Below are 14,909 nucleotides of genomic sequence, written 5' to 3'. Positions count from 1 at the left end.
ACTTTTTAACTATCATGGACATGGACACTCCATACCCAGTATTGCATGCCTGGTGAGTAATGCTTATTCTGGGAACATCAAGGTATTATAAACATGTCAAGGAATGCTGGGTTGTATATTTCTGCTAACCAGTGCTGTGCATAGCCCATGTGGCACCAGCAATAAATGTTTCCTTGAGAATAGACAGTCTAGCTACATCTTATATCGTTAAACAGAAAAAAATGTATATCACATATTGTGATTTCAGGCAGTTCTATAATTGAAAACATGAAAAGAATACTTTTCATACTCACTTTAGGGTCGTTTTCAACAAAGCCCAGCCCTTCTTTATAGTAACGGATCGCCTTGTCATATTCTAGCTTATCCACGCATATGTGTGCTATATCTGCACAAATGGAGGCCGCCAGCTGATTTTGGGCTGGAATGATGTCTGACTGCTCCATCATCAGGCGTTTCAGTAATCGTCCTTGTAAGTCGTAAGCCTTAAAAACATTTCAAAGCGGACAGAAATAAATCAAACACCCGCCACATAGCTGTGACCCTCATTAGAGCTATAAATTTACATAGCAGAGAAGGTTGACAGGAGATTCGATAGAAGTCTTCAAGCGGTCCAGACCAGTGGTTCCCAAAGTGGGGTACTTGTACACCATGTGTAAGGCAAACTGCTCTTAATTGTGTAATGGTGGATTTTCAGGGATGAATAATTTTTTCAGACCTTCACCTCCCTCTCTCCATAGTCCAGAGGTTCCCAAACACAAGTGTCCCTGGTGCACAGGATAATGTGCTGCCACTCAACTTACTGCTGCTCACTGCTCTACCAATCACAGGTTGTCTCTCTGCTGCACTTGCTGCTGTTAGGCACAACTGCATCTCACTCGTGAGCCTATTAACAGTAAGCGTGGGAAAGAAACACCCCTCTGATTGGAGAAGCAGTGAGCAACAGGAAGGTGAGTGAGTGGTGGCGCATGAGCCTGGGCACTGGTACAGCGGTGGTGCGAGAGCAGCAACTACTGGCTGAAACACTGTCTGAATGAGAGAGGTGACTGCTTGACCCATAGGTCAGCAGACTGCTGGGCAGACACAGCCATCACCTTGATGATGCTGTCCCACAAAGGTACAAAGGAATGAGTGGAGGTAGAGGGTTTGGAAGATGGACTGCTGAGTAAGTGAATGGAGAGGAGAGGGTTGGGAAGAGGGGCTGCAGAGTGAGTGACTGGGGGTTGGGAAGAGGGGCTGCTTGCGTCTGGGGCCATAAAATGCAACGAGCTATTCAAAAGTCCATTGACTTCGGCGGGACTATAAACTACTGCTGGCGTAAAATTCCACCCAGTGAGCGGAGGGGGTGGGGGGTGGTGTTGGGAAGAGGGGCTGGTGAGTGAGTGATCCTTTGGGGGAGGGGGTAATTCAGCAATATATTGCTCCCACCTTCAAGTGCTTATGCTCCAAAAAACAAGCTCATCCATCACATGAATGGGAAGTAAAAGATTATTATTGTAGATGTTTATCTGTGAGGCATAATTACAATGATTTACAACACGTGTAATCATTCAAGGGGTTGCTGAGAAAGAAACTGCCATATGGGTCTGCAAAAAGCTGGTAAATCTGAATAGGGGTGCATGACCAAAGCACTGACAGAGTAGATAGAGAGAAACTGTTCCCATTGGCAGAAGGATCAAGAAATAGAGGACAGTGATTTAAGATGATTTGCAAAAGAAACAATGGTGACATGAAGAACTTTTACACGCAGCTGGAATGCACCACCAGAGAGCGTGGTGGAGGCAGATACAATGGGGGCTTTCAAAAGGGAATTGGATAAGTGTCTTGGAAAAGGGCTGGGGAGTGGGACTAGCTGAATTGCTCTTGAAGAGAGCTGGCATATACACGATGGGCCTAATGGCCCCCTTCTGTGCTATAACCATTTTATGATTCTGAGTCCCTTTTATAAATTCTGTGAAAAATGTAAACGTAACCATATCATACACACACTTTCTAAGAACTCAATAAATACTTCAAAGATAGCTTATTATTTTCCATTTTCAGTTTTAGGGTTCATCCAGAAGTGGCTGCCAAAGAAATGGTGGAATATTTCGAAGAATTTTCCATGGTACATTTCTGCAATGATAGAGTGAATGTCAATTAACAACTCTCCCATTAAAAAGAAAAGGAATAAGGTTACTATTTATGTAGCATACTGGCCTTTTTCATTTGGGTTCTGACTTGAGTGTAGTCTGCAGTGACAGGATGAAATTTCCCCTCTTGCTGATGAGGCAAGAGTTTAGGAGTGAAAGGAAGGTGTACTAGCCAACTTCATTGCCAGGAAACCCGATATTTAACTGTTTGTGATCTGCGTTTGGGGTACAATCACTAAATAATGATGATCCATTGGCATTACAGTGTTTCAACCGAGCCAATAACAGTCTGTACTGGGTGTGCAGGACAGAATGGTAAATCGTGCATATGTTTGTTTGAGTATCAGGGTCTCCTCACCTTGCTTAAAGCAGTTAGTGCTTCCTCTACTTCATTAGTCTTGTTGCAGATCTTGGCCAAAAGCATCAGGTACTTGATATCATTCATCATGGTGACCAAATCGTTTTCTGAAATACAGGGATATATAGTAATAGTATTTGCCAAACAATAGGTAACAGATATCCTGGTTGCCTTATTAATACTGAACAACAATGTACTATTTCAAGACAGCTTGCTTATGCATGTCTGATAGATGACGCTATTCTTAACTCTTGCCTAAGGTCTCTCCGCCATTAACATGTTCCGCTTTTATATTAATATTATTGTGGCCCTTTCTACATCACTCTTTCTTCCTTCCAAATCTACAGCAGAGTCCTGAACGTTCTTTTGCCTCCCTGCATTACTATTGCATTGGAATTACAACTATTGCCCATTTTTCACCCAGGATTTCAGAATTACTCAATTCCTTAACTTTTGATTCTTGATCCTATGATCTACATGCTCTTCAAACCTAAGCTATACATCACCCAACCATCACTTTCTGTGTTATCTCATCAACTCTCCCCTGTTCAACCTTGAAGGGCTTTTAACTTCATTTAGGTTAATCAATAAGGAAAAGCAAAATCTTCATGCTGCAAGCACAGACGATGCTGTGAAAGATTATTTTTACTGAACTTGTGGGAGGGTGATGTTTCAGTGACTGAAGCAGAATAGCTTGAAAATATATTGAAAAAAATATTCTCTGCGAATAATATTTTCTGAGGTCCGACACCTTCAGTGTTATTGTTATTTTAAATAGATAACATCTCTCTTAAAATGATGGGCAGAGGAGTGCCACATGACCATGCTAAGTGCTTATCTGATAAAATCACCAACAGTAATTCCTGGGCTTTGGTTTCAACAAGAATCACTGATAATGTGATAGTAAAGAACTTTGCAGTAACTGCCAACAGAAGCTTACAATTAGCATCAGAAGATGGCTCCCCATATTATCTTGAGTTTGCATCATTTGTCATAGGAATGTAGGAAAGAACGTAGGAGCAAGAGCTGGCCTTTCAGCCCCTCGAGCCTGCTCCAGTACCTCAACACCATTTTCCGCACACTATCCCCATATCCCTTGATGTCATTAGTATCTAGAAATCTATTGATTCTGTTTTGAACATACTCAATGACTAAGCTTCCATAGCCCTAGGGATATTGAATTCCAAAGATTCACCATCTTCTGAGTGACACAATTTCTCCTCATCTCAGTCATAAGTGACTTATCCCTTATTCTGAGACTGTGTCCCCTGGTTGTAGACACCCCAACCAGGATAAACATCCTTTCTGTATCTATCTTGTTTAGCCTCTTAAGAATTTTGTGTGTTTCAGTGTGATCACCTCTCAGTCTTCTAAACTCTGGTGAATACAGGCCCAACCTGTATTTCTCCTCACAGGACAGTCCCACCATCCCAAAAATCAGTCTGGTGAACCCCAACTGCACTCCATCAATGGCAAGTATATCCTTCCTTAGGTAAAGGGAGCAAAACAGTACACAGTACTCATCTTGCACACTTGAAGTCTGGATCTTAACCTCAGAAAATGAAAAAGTAAAGATGGGTGCACTTGGTGTATCCTCTTCTACACGCTCCCCAACAGCTTTTAATGAGTCATCAATAGGAATTCCAGAGAAACTTCTTCAGACAAAGAGTGGCTAGAACGTGGAACTCACTACCATAAAGAGTCGTTGAGTTGACGAGCATAGATGCCTTTAACGGGAAGTTAGATTAAGCACATGAAGATAAAGGAATAAAATGACACGCAGGTAGTGTTTGATGAAGAAGGATTGTAGGCGGTTCAAGTGGGGCATAAATATCAATATGGACCACGTGGACCAAAGAGTCTGTTTCTGTGCTGGAAATTCTATGTAGCTCTATGAAATCTTCCCCAACTACAGTAAATAGCAGTTACTCTACCAGGAAACATAATACAAACCAACATACTGAAATCATGTTCAAGGGCCTTTCTGAGCACTTTCTTTGCTTTTTCAAATAGCCTCAGTTTCAGAAGGAGTTCAGCCAAATCGTGGCACAAGAAGTCCTGTCCACCAATTTTTAGTGCAGTTTCAAAATAATGTATGGCCTGAAGATGAAAAGAAAATACAAATCACTCTGTTAAAGCTCCTACTTGATGAAATTAGCAATATAAAAACAAGTGAGATGTTAAGGTGCAATAAAAAAAGTGCTATAATCAGCCTCATGGGAATATATATTGCACAAATTGCTTCTGAGTCATGCAGATAAGCAACATGCCAGATTTGATCCCTGGTCTTTATTGAATGAACTGATTTCAACTGAGAGAGATTGGACATGGTTCATGAAATGAAAGGACTTGATGGACCATGTGGCTTCTACCTGTTCCATACTTTCGTAGGACAAAAGAAAAGCCTCTTGACATAATCTGTAAGTTTGACATTCAATCAGCAAGCCTTGGAAAGCTAGAAACAATGCTGATGCGGGAAATGTCTGTTTGTCCGTCTTTTAAAATTAAACTCGTTAAACTTGTCAGGGATGGAAGCAAATGCCGTTGAGAGAAACAACAGAGACAAATACAGGCCAGTGAGAGACACTAGTGCTTTAATTTATGTTCCAATAAAAGGCAAACATCTTTTTCTGGAAGGGGCTTCATATAATGAAAAATTACTGGAGAAAGCAAAAGAAAGATGGACAGCTTTCTGTATGGATTCAAATCACGGTTTCAACAAAGAGTATAGAATATAATTGGGTATTGTCCCTTTAAAAAGAAGCTTCGTAGGATGGTGTGAAGAAAGTAAATTAACACCATCCCTTGAAAACTTATATAAAAAGTTGAACATAGCAGAGTAACATTGTTGAAGCATTCATTTGCTGGGAGTAAAGTAACAAAGCAACTGTTATTTTTATTATTTGAGTATTACTGAAAAAGATACTTTTTTGTTGAAGCTTTTCATCTTGCACTCATCAGGACAATTCACAAGAATACCAAATGTGAAGGGAACAACAATTTATACTATATGAGAAGAGAATGCTGATTGCTTGGCAAGTGCACTCTGATTGGTAGAGGTGCTGCCATGGAGAAGACACTTGTTGATGGTGACTGGCAGTTAACTGCCAGGCATTATTTGAAATTTAAACCAGGCAGCTTCACTTTGATTGGTCAAGGCATTGCCCCAAGGAATAAACCAGCAAATGGCTGGAACTTATTTTGTTTCACTGAAACAGGCACAGTATGTCTGCAAAGAAAATAGCCCTGTGTACTAACATATGTAGCTTCCAGTACACGCAAATGCACCACACTTTGAGCCTGACTAACAATCTTGAATTAGCTGTCAGTGTAATTCTTAGCTCACTGAGGATTATTCTGCAAATGCTGTCCAATTGTAGAATCACATCGAATTTCGGAGACTGTATTTTGAATTTTGCAAGCACGGGTTGGTTGGGTACTGTTGTTATCTTGGCTGTTGAGAACAATGGAAGGGATATGCTATTTGATACGATCTGCCAGTCTACTCTGCAGTAGCAACATGAGTGGTATTTGCCACTAGCAGGATGCTGCTGCCAAGCCAAAAAGACGTTCTGCCTATCACACAAATGAGTAAAGTTGTATATGAATTTTAGTGCCAGTGTGATGATAGGTATGTAGGCCATACATCCCAAAGACTGGTGGATTGACTGGCAGTTAACTGTCAGTCACCATCAATTGTTGCATTCTCCATGGCAATGCCTCTACCAATCAGAGTCCACTTGCCAACCAATCAGCACTCTTTTCTCATACAGTTCCCTTTACCTTTGGTATTCTTGTGAATTGTCCTGATGAGTGCAAGGCAAAATGTTTTGACAAAAATGTCTCTTTTTCAGCAATACCCAATTTCCATACAAATTATTAATTTTATTACTATATTTCTTTTCTCTTCTTTACTCAACCTTTTTTAAGCCTGCAACTATTTTAATTTTCCTGTAATGGTTTCAAATCTGTACCCATTTTAAATCTGTAATCACGGATACAAATACATTAACCAAATTGAGATACCAATCCTTTGAGTGAGTCATCAATTTGAACGCTTGTAGTTCGTGGGTCAAACTGAACTATAAGCACCGCAATTGTTTTATAAAAGATAGTAAGTCTTACATTTTCTTACATGGATAGAAAGCTTCCTTCAGGGATATGTAGATAAAGACTTTCTACGTTCAACATAGATGTAATTAAATCACTGGGTGATATACTTTCAACATCCATTAAATGTGCAAGTGGTGGAAGACGGTTGAAACAGGATCAAGTTCTGCTGTGATGCTCCCTCCCACCTACTCCATGATTGAATAAAACCATCAGGACAGCAGCAGAGCAAATATAGAGAGAAAAGGTAAAAAAAAATCCATGGACCTTGAAGTTTATATACTCCCTCCACCACCGATGAACAGTGACAGCAGTGTGTACCATTTACAAGATGCATTACAGAAACTCACCAAGGCTCCTTAGGCAACACCTTCCAAACCCACAACCACTGCCATCTAGAAGGACAAGGGCAGCAGACACATGGGAACACCACCACCTGGAAGTTCCCCTCCAAGTCATTCACCATCCTGACTTGGAAATATATCACTGTTTCTTCACTGTCGCTGGGTCAAAATTCTGGAACTCCCTCCCTAACCGCACTGTGGGTGTATCTACACCACAGGAACTGCAGCTGTTCAAGAAGGCAGCTCAACACCACCTTCTCAAGGACAATTAAGGATGGGCAATAAATGCTGGCCCAGCCAGTGACGCCCACATCCCGTAAAATAATTAAAAAAAAGAATTCAGTGTTTCTCACACCTGGTCAGCTTGTTGTCCGAAAGTTTCACGATATAGCATCTTCAAGTTGCTTTTGAATTTGAAAGTAAAAGTTTTATGTTTGCAAGGGAGCTGAGAGTTGTACCCAATTGATGACACAGATTCACTGTAAGTTATTTAAAATTACAGCAAAGTCTTCACTGCAAACAGTATGAGCAATGATCAACATTAAAACATAATGTTAAGGGACATTAAACTGATTAGGTAGAAAAATTCCGTCAAAATGTGGGCTCCCCATACCTTGGTGTAGTGGTGAGTTTTAACGAATGCTTGACCAATTTTTCTCACCAAATGTCCATCATAAGGGTTTTTGTTTAAGACCTGCTCGTATACCTCTATAGCTTTCTCTGGCTAAAATAAATTATAAACAGTCAGTGCAATTAAAAACAAGAACAGGGGGTGCAGATATTGCGCTTTTAACATGGAAAAACACCCCAGGAGTTTCATAGAGTGATAAGGATGCCAGGTCAAGAAATGAAAAGATTAGGGAAGGGATCCAAAGACTTGGGTGATAGTGATGGGTTTATGAAAAGACTTCCAGGGCTTCATTTTTCAGCCCTTGCCCAGGCCAGGAATGGAGGCAGATAGGGAAGGAATTTTGTTTTGCTGCCTACATGCCAATTCTCCAGCTCTATCCCGCCATAGGGCCATTTTCCTGGGGCGGGGGAGGGGGGGGGAAGGGGAATCGTGGAGCGGTGGCATACCTACCTGCCACCCTGCAGTGGGTAGTCAACTGTCCCAATTAAAGACCAATTAAGGTCTGTTAATGGAGGGCAACTTTCAATTTTTGGTCTCTCAGAAAATTAAGGGATATGGGGAGAGAAAATGGAGTTGAAGCCCAAATTGATGCATGATCATATTGAATGGTTAAACCTGTATCAAACCTTGGTTAGTGCATACTATGTGCAGTTCTGGTCACCATTCTATAAAAAGGATATAAAGACACTAGAGAGGGTGTAGAGAAGATTCACAAGGATAGTACAAGACATACATGGGTGTACATAGCAGGGAAGCATTGGCAGGCTGAAAAAAAGAAAGTTGATCATTAGGGTTAATAGAGATATTTAAAATTATGAAAGGTTTTGATAGAGTAGATACAGAGAGAATGTTTCCTTTTGTGGGGAAGAGCATAACTAGAGGGCATCAATACAAGATAGTCACCAAGAGATCCAACAGGGAATTCAGAAGAAGCTTCTTTATCCAGAAAGGTGAGAATATGGAACTTGCTACTGCAGGGACCATTGAAGCAAATAATAAATATGCATTTAAGGGGAAACTAGACAATAAGCAGGTTTGATAAGGGAGCTTAAGGTGAAGGAACTCTTAGGAGGAAGTGACTATAATATGATAGAATTTACCCTGCAATTTGAAAGGAAAAAGCTGGAATCAGATGTAACAGTATTACAGTTGAATAAAGGCAACTACAGAGGCATGAGGGAGGAGCTGGCCAGAATTGACTGGGAGATGAGCCTAGCAGGAAAGACAGTGGAACAGAAATGGCAGGAGTTTCTGGGAGTAATTTGGGAGACACAGCAAAAATTCATCCCTAGGAAGAAGAAGCATACCAAAGGGAGGACGAGGCAACCATGGCTGACAAGGGAAGTCAGAGACAGCTTAAAAGCTAAAGAGAAAGCATACAATGCAGCGAAGAGCAGTGGGAAACCAGGGGATTGGGAAGCCTACAAAGACCAACAGAGGACAACTAAAAAAGAAATAAGGAGGGAGAAGATTAAATATGAGGGTAAACTAGCCAGAAATATAAAAGAAGATTGCAAGAGTTTTTTAGATATATAAAGGGTAAGAGAGAGGCAAACATGGACATTGAGCCGCTGGAAAATGACGCTGGAGAAGTAGCAGTGCGGAGCAAAGAAATGATGGAGGAACTGAATAGGTACTTCGCGTCAGTCTTCACGGTGGAAGACACGAGTAACATCCCCAAAGTTCAAGAGAGTCAGGGGGCAGAGGTGAGTATGGTGGCCATTACCAAGGAGAAGGTGCTAGGAAAACTGAAAGGTCTGAAGGTGGATAAATCACCTGGACCAGATGGATTACACCCCAGAGTTCTGAAGGAGATAGCTGAAGAGATAGTGGAGGCGTTAGTGGTGATCTTTCAGGAATCACTGGAGTCAGGGAGGGTCCTAGAGGACTGGAAAATCGCTGATGTAACCCCCCTGTTTAAGGAGGGAGTGAGGCAAAAGACAGGAAATTACAGGCCGGTTAGCCTGACCTCAGTCGTTGGTAAGATTTTAGAGTCCATTACTAAGGATGAGATTTCAGAATACTTGGAAGTGCATGGTAAAATAGGGCAAAGTCAGCATGGTTTCATCAAGGGGAGGTCATGCCTGACAAATCTGTTAGAATTCTTTGAGGAGGTAACGAGTAGGTTAGACAAAGGAGAGCCAATGGATGTTATCTACTTGGACTTCCAGAAGGCCTTTGACAAGGTGCCGCACAGGAGGCTGCTCAGTAAGATAAGAGCCCATGGTGTTAGAGGCAAGGTACTAGCATGGATAGAAGATTGGCTGTCTGGCAGGAGGCAGAGAGTGGGGATAAAGGGGTCCTTCACAGGATGGTGGCCGGTGACTAGTGGAGTTCCACAGGGGTCAGTGTTGGGACCACAACTTTTCACTTTATACATTAATGATCTAGATGAAGGAACTGAGAGCATTCTGACTAAGTTTGCAGATGATACAAAGATAGGTGGAGGGACAGGTAGTATTGAGGAGGTGGGGAGGCTGCAGAAGGGTTTGGACAGGTTAGGAGAATGGGCAAAGAAGTGGCAGATAGAATACAATGTGGGGAAGTGTGAGGTCATGCACTTTGGTAGGAAGAATAGAGCCATAGACTATTTTCTAAATGGGGAGAGAATTCAGAAATCTGAAGTGCAAAGGGACTTGGGAGTCTTAGTCCAGGATTCCCTTAAGCTTAACTTGCAGGTTGAGTCAGTAGTTGGGAAGGCAAATGCAATGTTGGCTTTTATTTCGAGAGGACTAGAATATAAAAGCAGGGATGTGCTGCTGAGGCTTTATAAGGCTCTGGTCAGACCACATTTAGAATATTGTGAAGAGGGTCCAGAGAAGGTTCACGAGAACGATCCCAGGAATGAAAGGCTTAACGTATGAGGAACGTTTGAGGACTCTGGGTCTATACTCGATGGAGTTTAGAAGGATGAGGGGGGATCTGATTGAAACATACAGAATACTGAAAGGCCTGGATAGAGTGGAAGTGGGGAATATATTTCTGTTAGTAGGAGAGACTAGGACCCGAGGACACAGCCTCAGAGTAAAGGGAAGACCTTTTAGAACAGAGATGAGCAGAAACTTCTTTAGCCAGAGAGTGGTGAATCTATGGAATTCATTGCCACAGAAGGCTGTGGAGGCCAGGTCATTGAGTGTATTTAAGACCGAGATAGATAGGTTCTTGATTGGTAAGGGGAATCAAGGGTTACGGGGAGAAGGCAGGAAAATGGGGTTGAGAAACTTATCAGCCATGATTGAATGGCGGAGCAGACTCAATGGGCCGAATGGCTTAATTTCTACTCCTATGTCTTATGGTCTTATGGTCTTATATGAGGGAGAAGGGAATAGGTCACTATGGTAGATTTAGCTGAGGAAGAATGGGAGGAGGCTCTAGTGGATCATAAACACTGGTCCGGACAGATTGAGTCAAATGGCCTCGTTCTATGCCATATATCCCATGTAATGCTATGTACCTGTGGCAATCTTCAGTGCTAACAAAATCTATGCAATTATGAAAGATAATCAGTTCATGAATCTGCAACACAAATTTACCAAGAAGGTTTGCTAACTTTGAACAACTTAATAAGAATGATGCACTGGAGGAAAAGCTAGGGTTACATTTAATGGGAAACTAGACAAATATACAAACTGAGAAAGGAATAAAAGGATTTGCTGAAAGAGTGACTTGAAGTAGGTTGGGACAAGGCTCATCTAGAACATAAACATCAACCCAGGTAAGTTTTTTTTATTCTTTCATGGGACGTGGGTATTGCTGGAGAGTCCTGCATTTCTTGTCAATCTCCAATTGCCCTTGAACTAATTGGTTTACCATTTCAGTGGGCAGTTAAGAGTTAACCACACTGCTGTGGATTTGGAGTCACATGTTGGTCAGATCAGGTAAGGATGGCAGATTTCCTTCTCAAAAGGCCATTATTGAACCAGATGGGTTTTTATGACAATTGATGATAGATTCATGGTCCCAATACTGAGACTAACTTTCAATTCCAGATTTATTAATTAATTTGAATTTAATTGGCCCCAGAGGATTAGCTGGGCCTCTGGATTACTAGTCTAGTAAAATTACTAGCATGATATTATACCACCGTCTCCCCATAGTTGGGCCCACTAGTGCTGGTGGTCTACCTGAAGTTATTCTGCACTGGGTTAGCAACACAGATTTTACATTTCACCCAAATATACTTGCCACTGAAGCCAATATTGGATTCCACCTAATCTTGTGGACTTCCCACCTGATCAGTTAGATTAGTCACTCCCTCAATGAATGTCTGAAGTGCCAAGTCTCTTGTTCCTGGCACCAAAATGAGTATAAAAAATAATTTTTAAATAGGGTGCAGGAAGTTCAGGAGCTAACTGGACAAATCCTATTGGTACACATGTTGTGATCCTTCTGACATACCTCCTGGATAGTTATATATGCATCGCCAAGAAGAAGACTTATCTGTGGACTCGGGAACCGTTCATGCAAGTCTCTGTAAAACAGAAACATAACAGTGCTTCAGAAGTAATGATTTAAAGTAGTTGACATTCAAAAATTATGTACGGTGTTGCAAGGGTTTACTTAAATTAGCTGCTAGTATATCTTAAGTCTGCCTGATTTCTGGTTTCTTTTTATTCGTTCATGGATGTGGTCATCACTGGCAAGGCCATCTTGATAAAATGCTGGTGAGCTGCCTTCTCGAACCACTGCAGTCCATCTGGTTTGGGCAGTTCTAAATGCTGTTTGGGCCAGAGGTCGAGGATTTTGACCCAGCGACAGTGAAGGTGCCGCGATATACTTCCAAGTAAAGATGGTTTGTGACCTGGAGGGGAAGTTGCAGGTGGTGGTATTCCCATGCATCTACTGCCCCTTTGTTTTTATGGGTGAGAGAGGTCGCAGATTTGGAAGATGCTGTCAAAGAAGCCTTGGCAAGTCACTGCAGTGCATCTTGTAGATAGTATGCATTGCAGCCACTGTGTGCCAGTGGTAGAGGGGTCGTGAAAGTTTCAGGTGGTAGATGGGTTGCCAATCAAATGGGTTGCTTTGTTCTGGATGGTGTCGAGCTTCTTGAGTGCTGTTGAAGCCGCACTCATCCAGGCAAGTGGAGAGTATTCTATCATAATCCTGACTTGTGCCCAATAGATGGTGGACTGACTTGGGGAGTTAGGAGGTGAGTTATCATCACAGAATTCCTAGCCCCTGACCTTCTCTTGTAGTAGCCACAGGGTGGTCCAATTAAGTTTCTGGTCAATGGTAATCTTTAGGATGTTGCTGGTGGGGGATTCGGTGCTGGTAATGCTGTTGAATGTCAAGGGGAGATGTTTGGATTCTCCCTTGTTGGAGATGGTCATTGCCAGGGACTCACCTGGTGCTAATGTTGCTCTGAGGCAGCACTATTCTCAAAACTGGCACGTTAAGAATCCCTTTAGGCTTTGGTATCTAACTCTTAGGAGTCTGATGCTGGAATGATGAAGAGGCAAAGAGTTTCACAGTATGAAATTCTGTCCCAAATTTCCTGAACACTGACACAGTGGACACCCTGCAAAAACTCTGCCAATTTCCAAATGTACTGTTAATAAGAAGAAACTGCTGACGGGAGGGTCTGTAACTAGAAGATAATTGGCAAAAAAAACTTGAGGGCAAATAAGAAAAACATTTTTCACAATGTGAGTTGTTCTGATCTGGAATGCATTGCCTGAAAGGGCAGTGGAAGCAGATTCATTAGTAACTTTCAAAAGGAAATTGGATATATAATCAAAAATAAAAGATTTGCAGGGCATTGGGGAAAGAGTAAGCAGAGTTGAATTAATTGGGCACTCCTTTCAAAGAAGTGGCACAGGCAACATAGGTTGAATGGGCTCCTTGTGCGCTTAATAAGTCTATAAAATTGGATCCTCATGTGAGTTTTCTGCCTCTTTTTCTGCACCAATTTTTTCCATTAGAAGTCCCAAAAGCCAGTGAAGTGCTAGATATCAGAGGGAATTTGGCAGGCGGGGTTGGTGGAGGGGCAATGTAAAATTTGGGCTTGGTAGCTGAGGACTAACGAGGGAGGTAGATAATCAGCCAGATACCCCACTATTGATGTTCAGTGGTCCCTGCTACAAATACGCATGATATAAGAGGCAACAATCACTCTGGATGTTCTTTAATATTCTTACCTACTTATGACATGTGGTGTATGTAGTATACTTGCGAGGAACCAGGTGACTTTGGACCTATGGGGCTGGATTTTCAGTCAGGGGTTGGGAACCAGAAAGTGGGGGAGGCTAGTTCCTGGCCCCCACCTTGGACACCATGCTTTAGGCACTCCCACAGGGATTTTCAAATCTTCGGCCAATTAAAGGTTAGGGAAAGGGCTCACCATCTGATCAGGGTTGGCAGGTGGGCTCCCAACACCAGAAGGCCAATGGCAGGCCCTACAACGCTCAGCGATCGACAGCTTCATCGGCCCAGGTGAGAGCTGCCAATTCAAAGATGGAGACTGTGAGAGACAAGTTTAGTTTTACACTTCAAAAAGGCCACAGCTGCTTTCAAGGCCATGATCCTGGAGGGGCAACCCCTCCAGGGATTGGCCAGCAGCTGCAGCTGTGGCCTGGTGATTGTTATGGGTCCGGGAGGAGAAGGGGGTGGTGAGTCCCTTTGTTTGATCCAGCTTGTGCCAGCCCTGAGCTCACCATGGGTCCAGGCTAAAGTTGGCTGCCCGCATTGCCGACTGGAAATTTCAGTGGACGCGGGAAGGGCCTCATTAACAGTAATTGGGCTACATTGACTGCCGGCTGCTTCTGAATGGACAGCCAATCCGACTCTGAGCCACTGGCGCAGCGTTCAGTGGTGCCACATTGTGTGCCTGCCCGCCTCCAGCCCATGCTCTCCACCACTGAGGGTCTTCTCCACATCCTGCTTGGGTCTGTCTCCATGCTAGTTAATGGAGATTGCTGTGATTGGTCAATAATTCCATCATTGGTTTATTATGCCATGGTAGGAGTCGGACTAGATCGACATCATTGTTTGCTTTGTCCAACGGTTCCTATGTTCCTACTTATTTTACCATATTTTTTACAATCTTACAGAGAAGAAAACTGGATGCTGGAAAGCAGTCTCACGGGCCGAGACAGGCCAGACGGGTACCCTATATTCCTGAAGTCTCAGCAATGCGACTTATTCTGCGTTTCATGCTATCACCACTGGAGAAAACTGAGGCTGTTTCAGATGTATTTGCCTCACTGAGAAAAGGCTGGGTGAGGGAAACAAGGAAAAGTATAATTTTGGGTTTAGATGCAATGTCCGCTCCCTTTCTCTTTCACATTCTGACGTTTCCTGCAGCCATTGCTTTTCTGCGGGTCGGGGAGGGGTTAGGG

At 42.6% G+C, this 14,909-nt stretch overlaps 1 protein-coding gene across 1 annotated transcript in view; it reads right to left on the bottom strand.

The window, feature by feature from the left end:
- LOC121275977 (tetratricopeptide repeat protein 21B-like) overlaps positions 1-14,909 on the bottom strand; it is a 117,680-nt gene that overhangs the window by 30,440 nt on the left and 72,331 nt on the right. Inside the window, exons 17-21 of the mRNA XM_041183921.1 lie at positions 11,971-12,043; positions 7,555-7,665; positions 4,449-4,587; positions 2,488-2,594; positions 294-482 (exon numbers count right to left, since the gene is read on the bottom strand). Of these exons, the coding sequence (XP_041039855.1) occupies positions 294-482; positions 2,488-2,594; positions 4,449-4,587; positions 7,555-7,665; positions 11,971-12,043 (619 nt within the window). The remainder of the gene's footprint in view (positions 1-293; positions 483-2,487; positions 2,595-4,448; positions 4,588-7,554; positions 7,666-11,970; positions 12,044-14,909) is intronic.

The sequence above is a fragment of the Carcharodon carcharias genome, chromosome 3, assembly GCF_017639515.1.
Source record: "Carcharodon carcharias isolate sCarCar2 chromosome 3, sCarCar2.pri, whole genome shotgun sequence".
Lineage (NCBI taxonomy): Eukaryota > Metazoa > Chordata > Chondrichthyes > Lamniformes > Lamnidae > Carcharodon > Carcharodon carcharias.
This window is presented reverse-complemented; position numbering and strand designations above follow the sequence as displayed.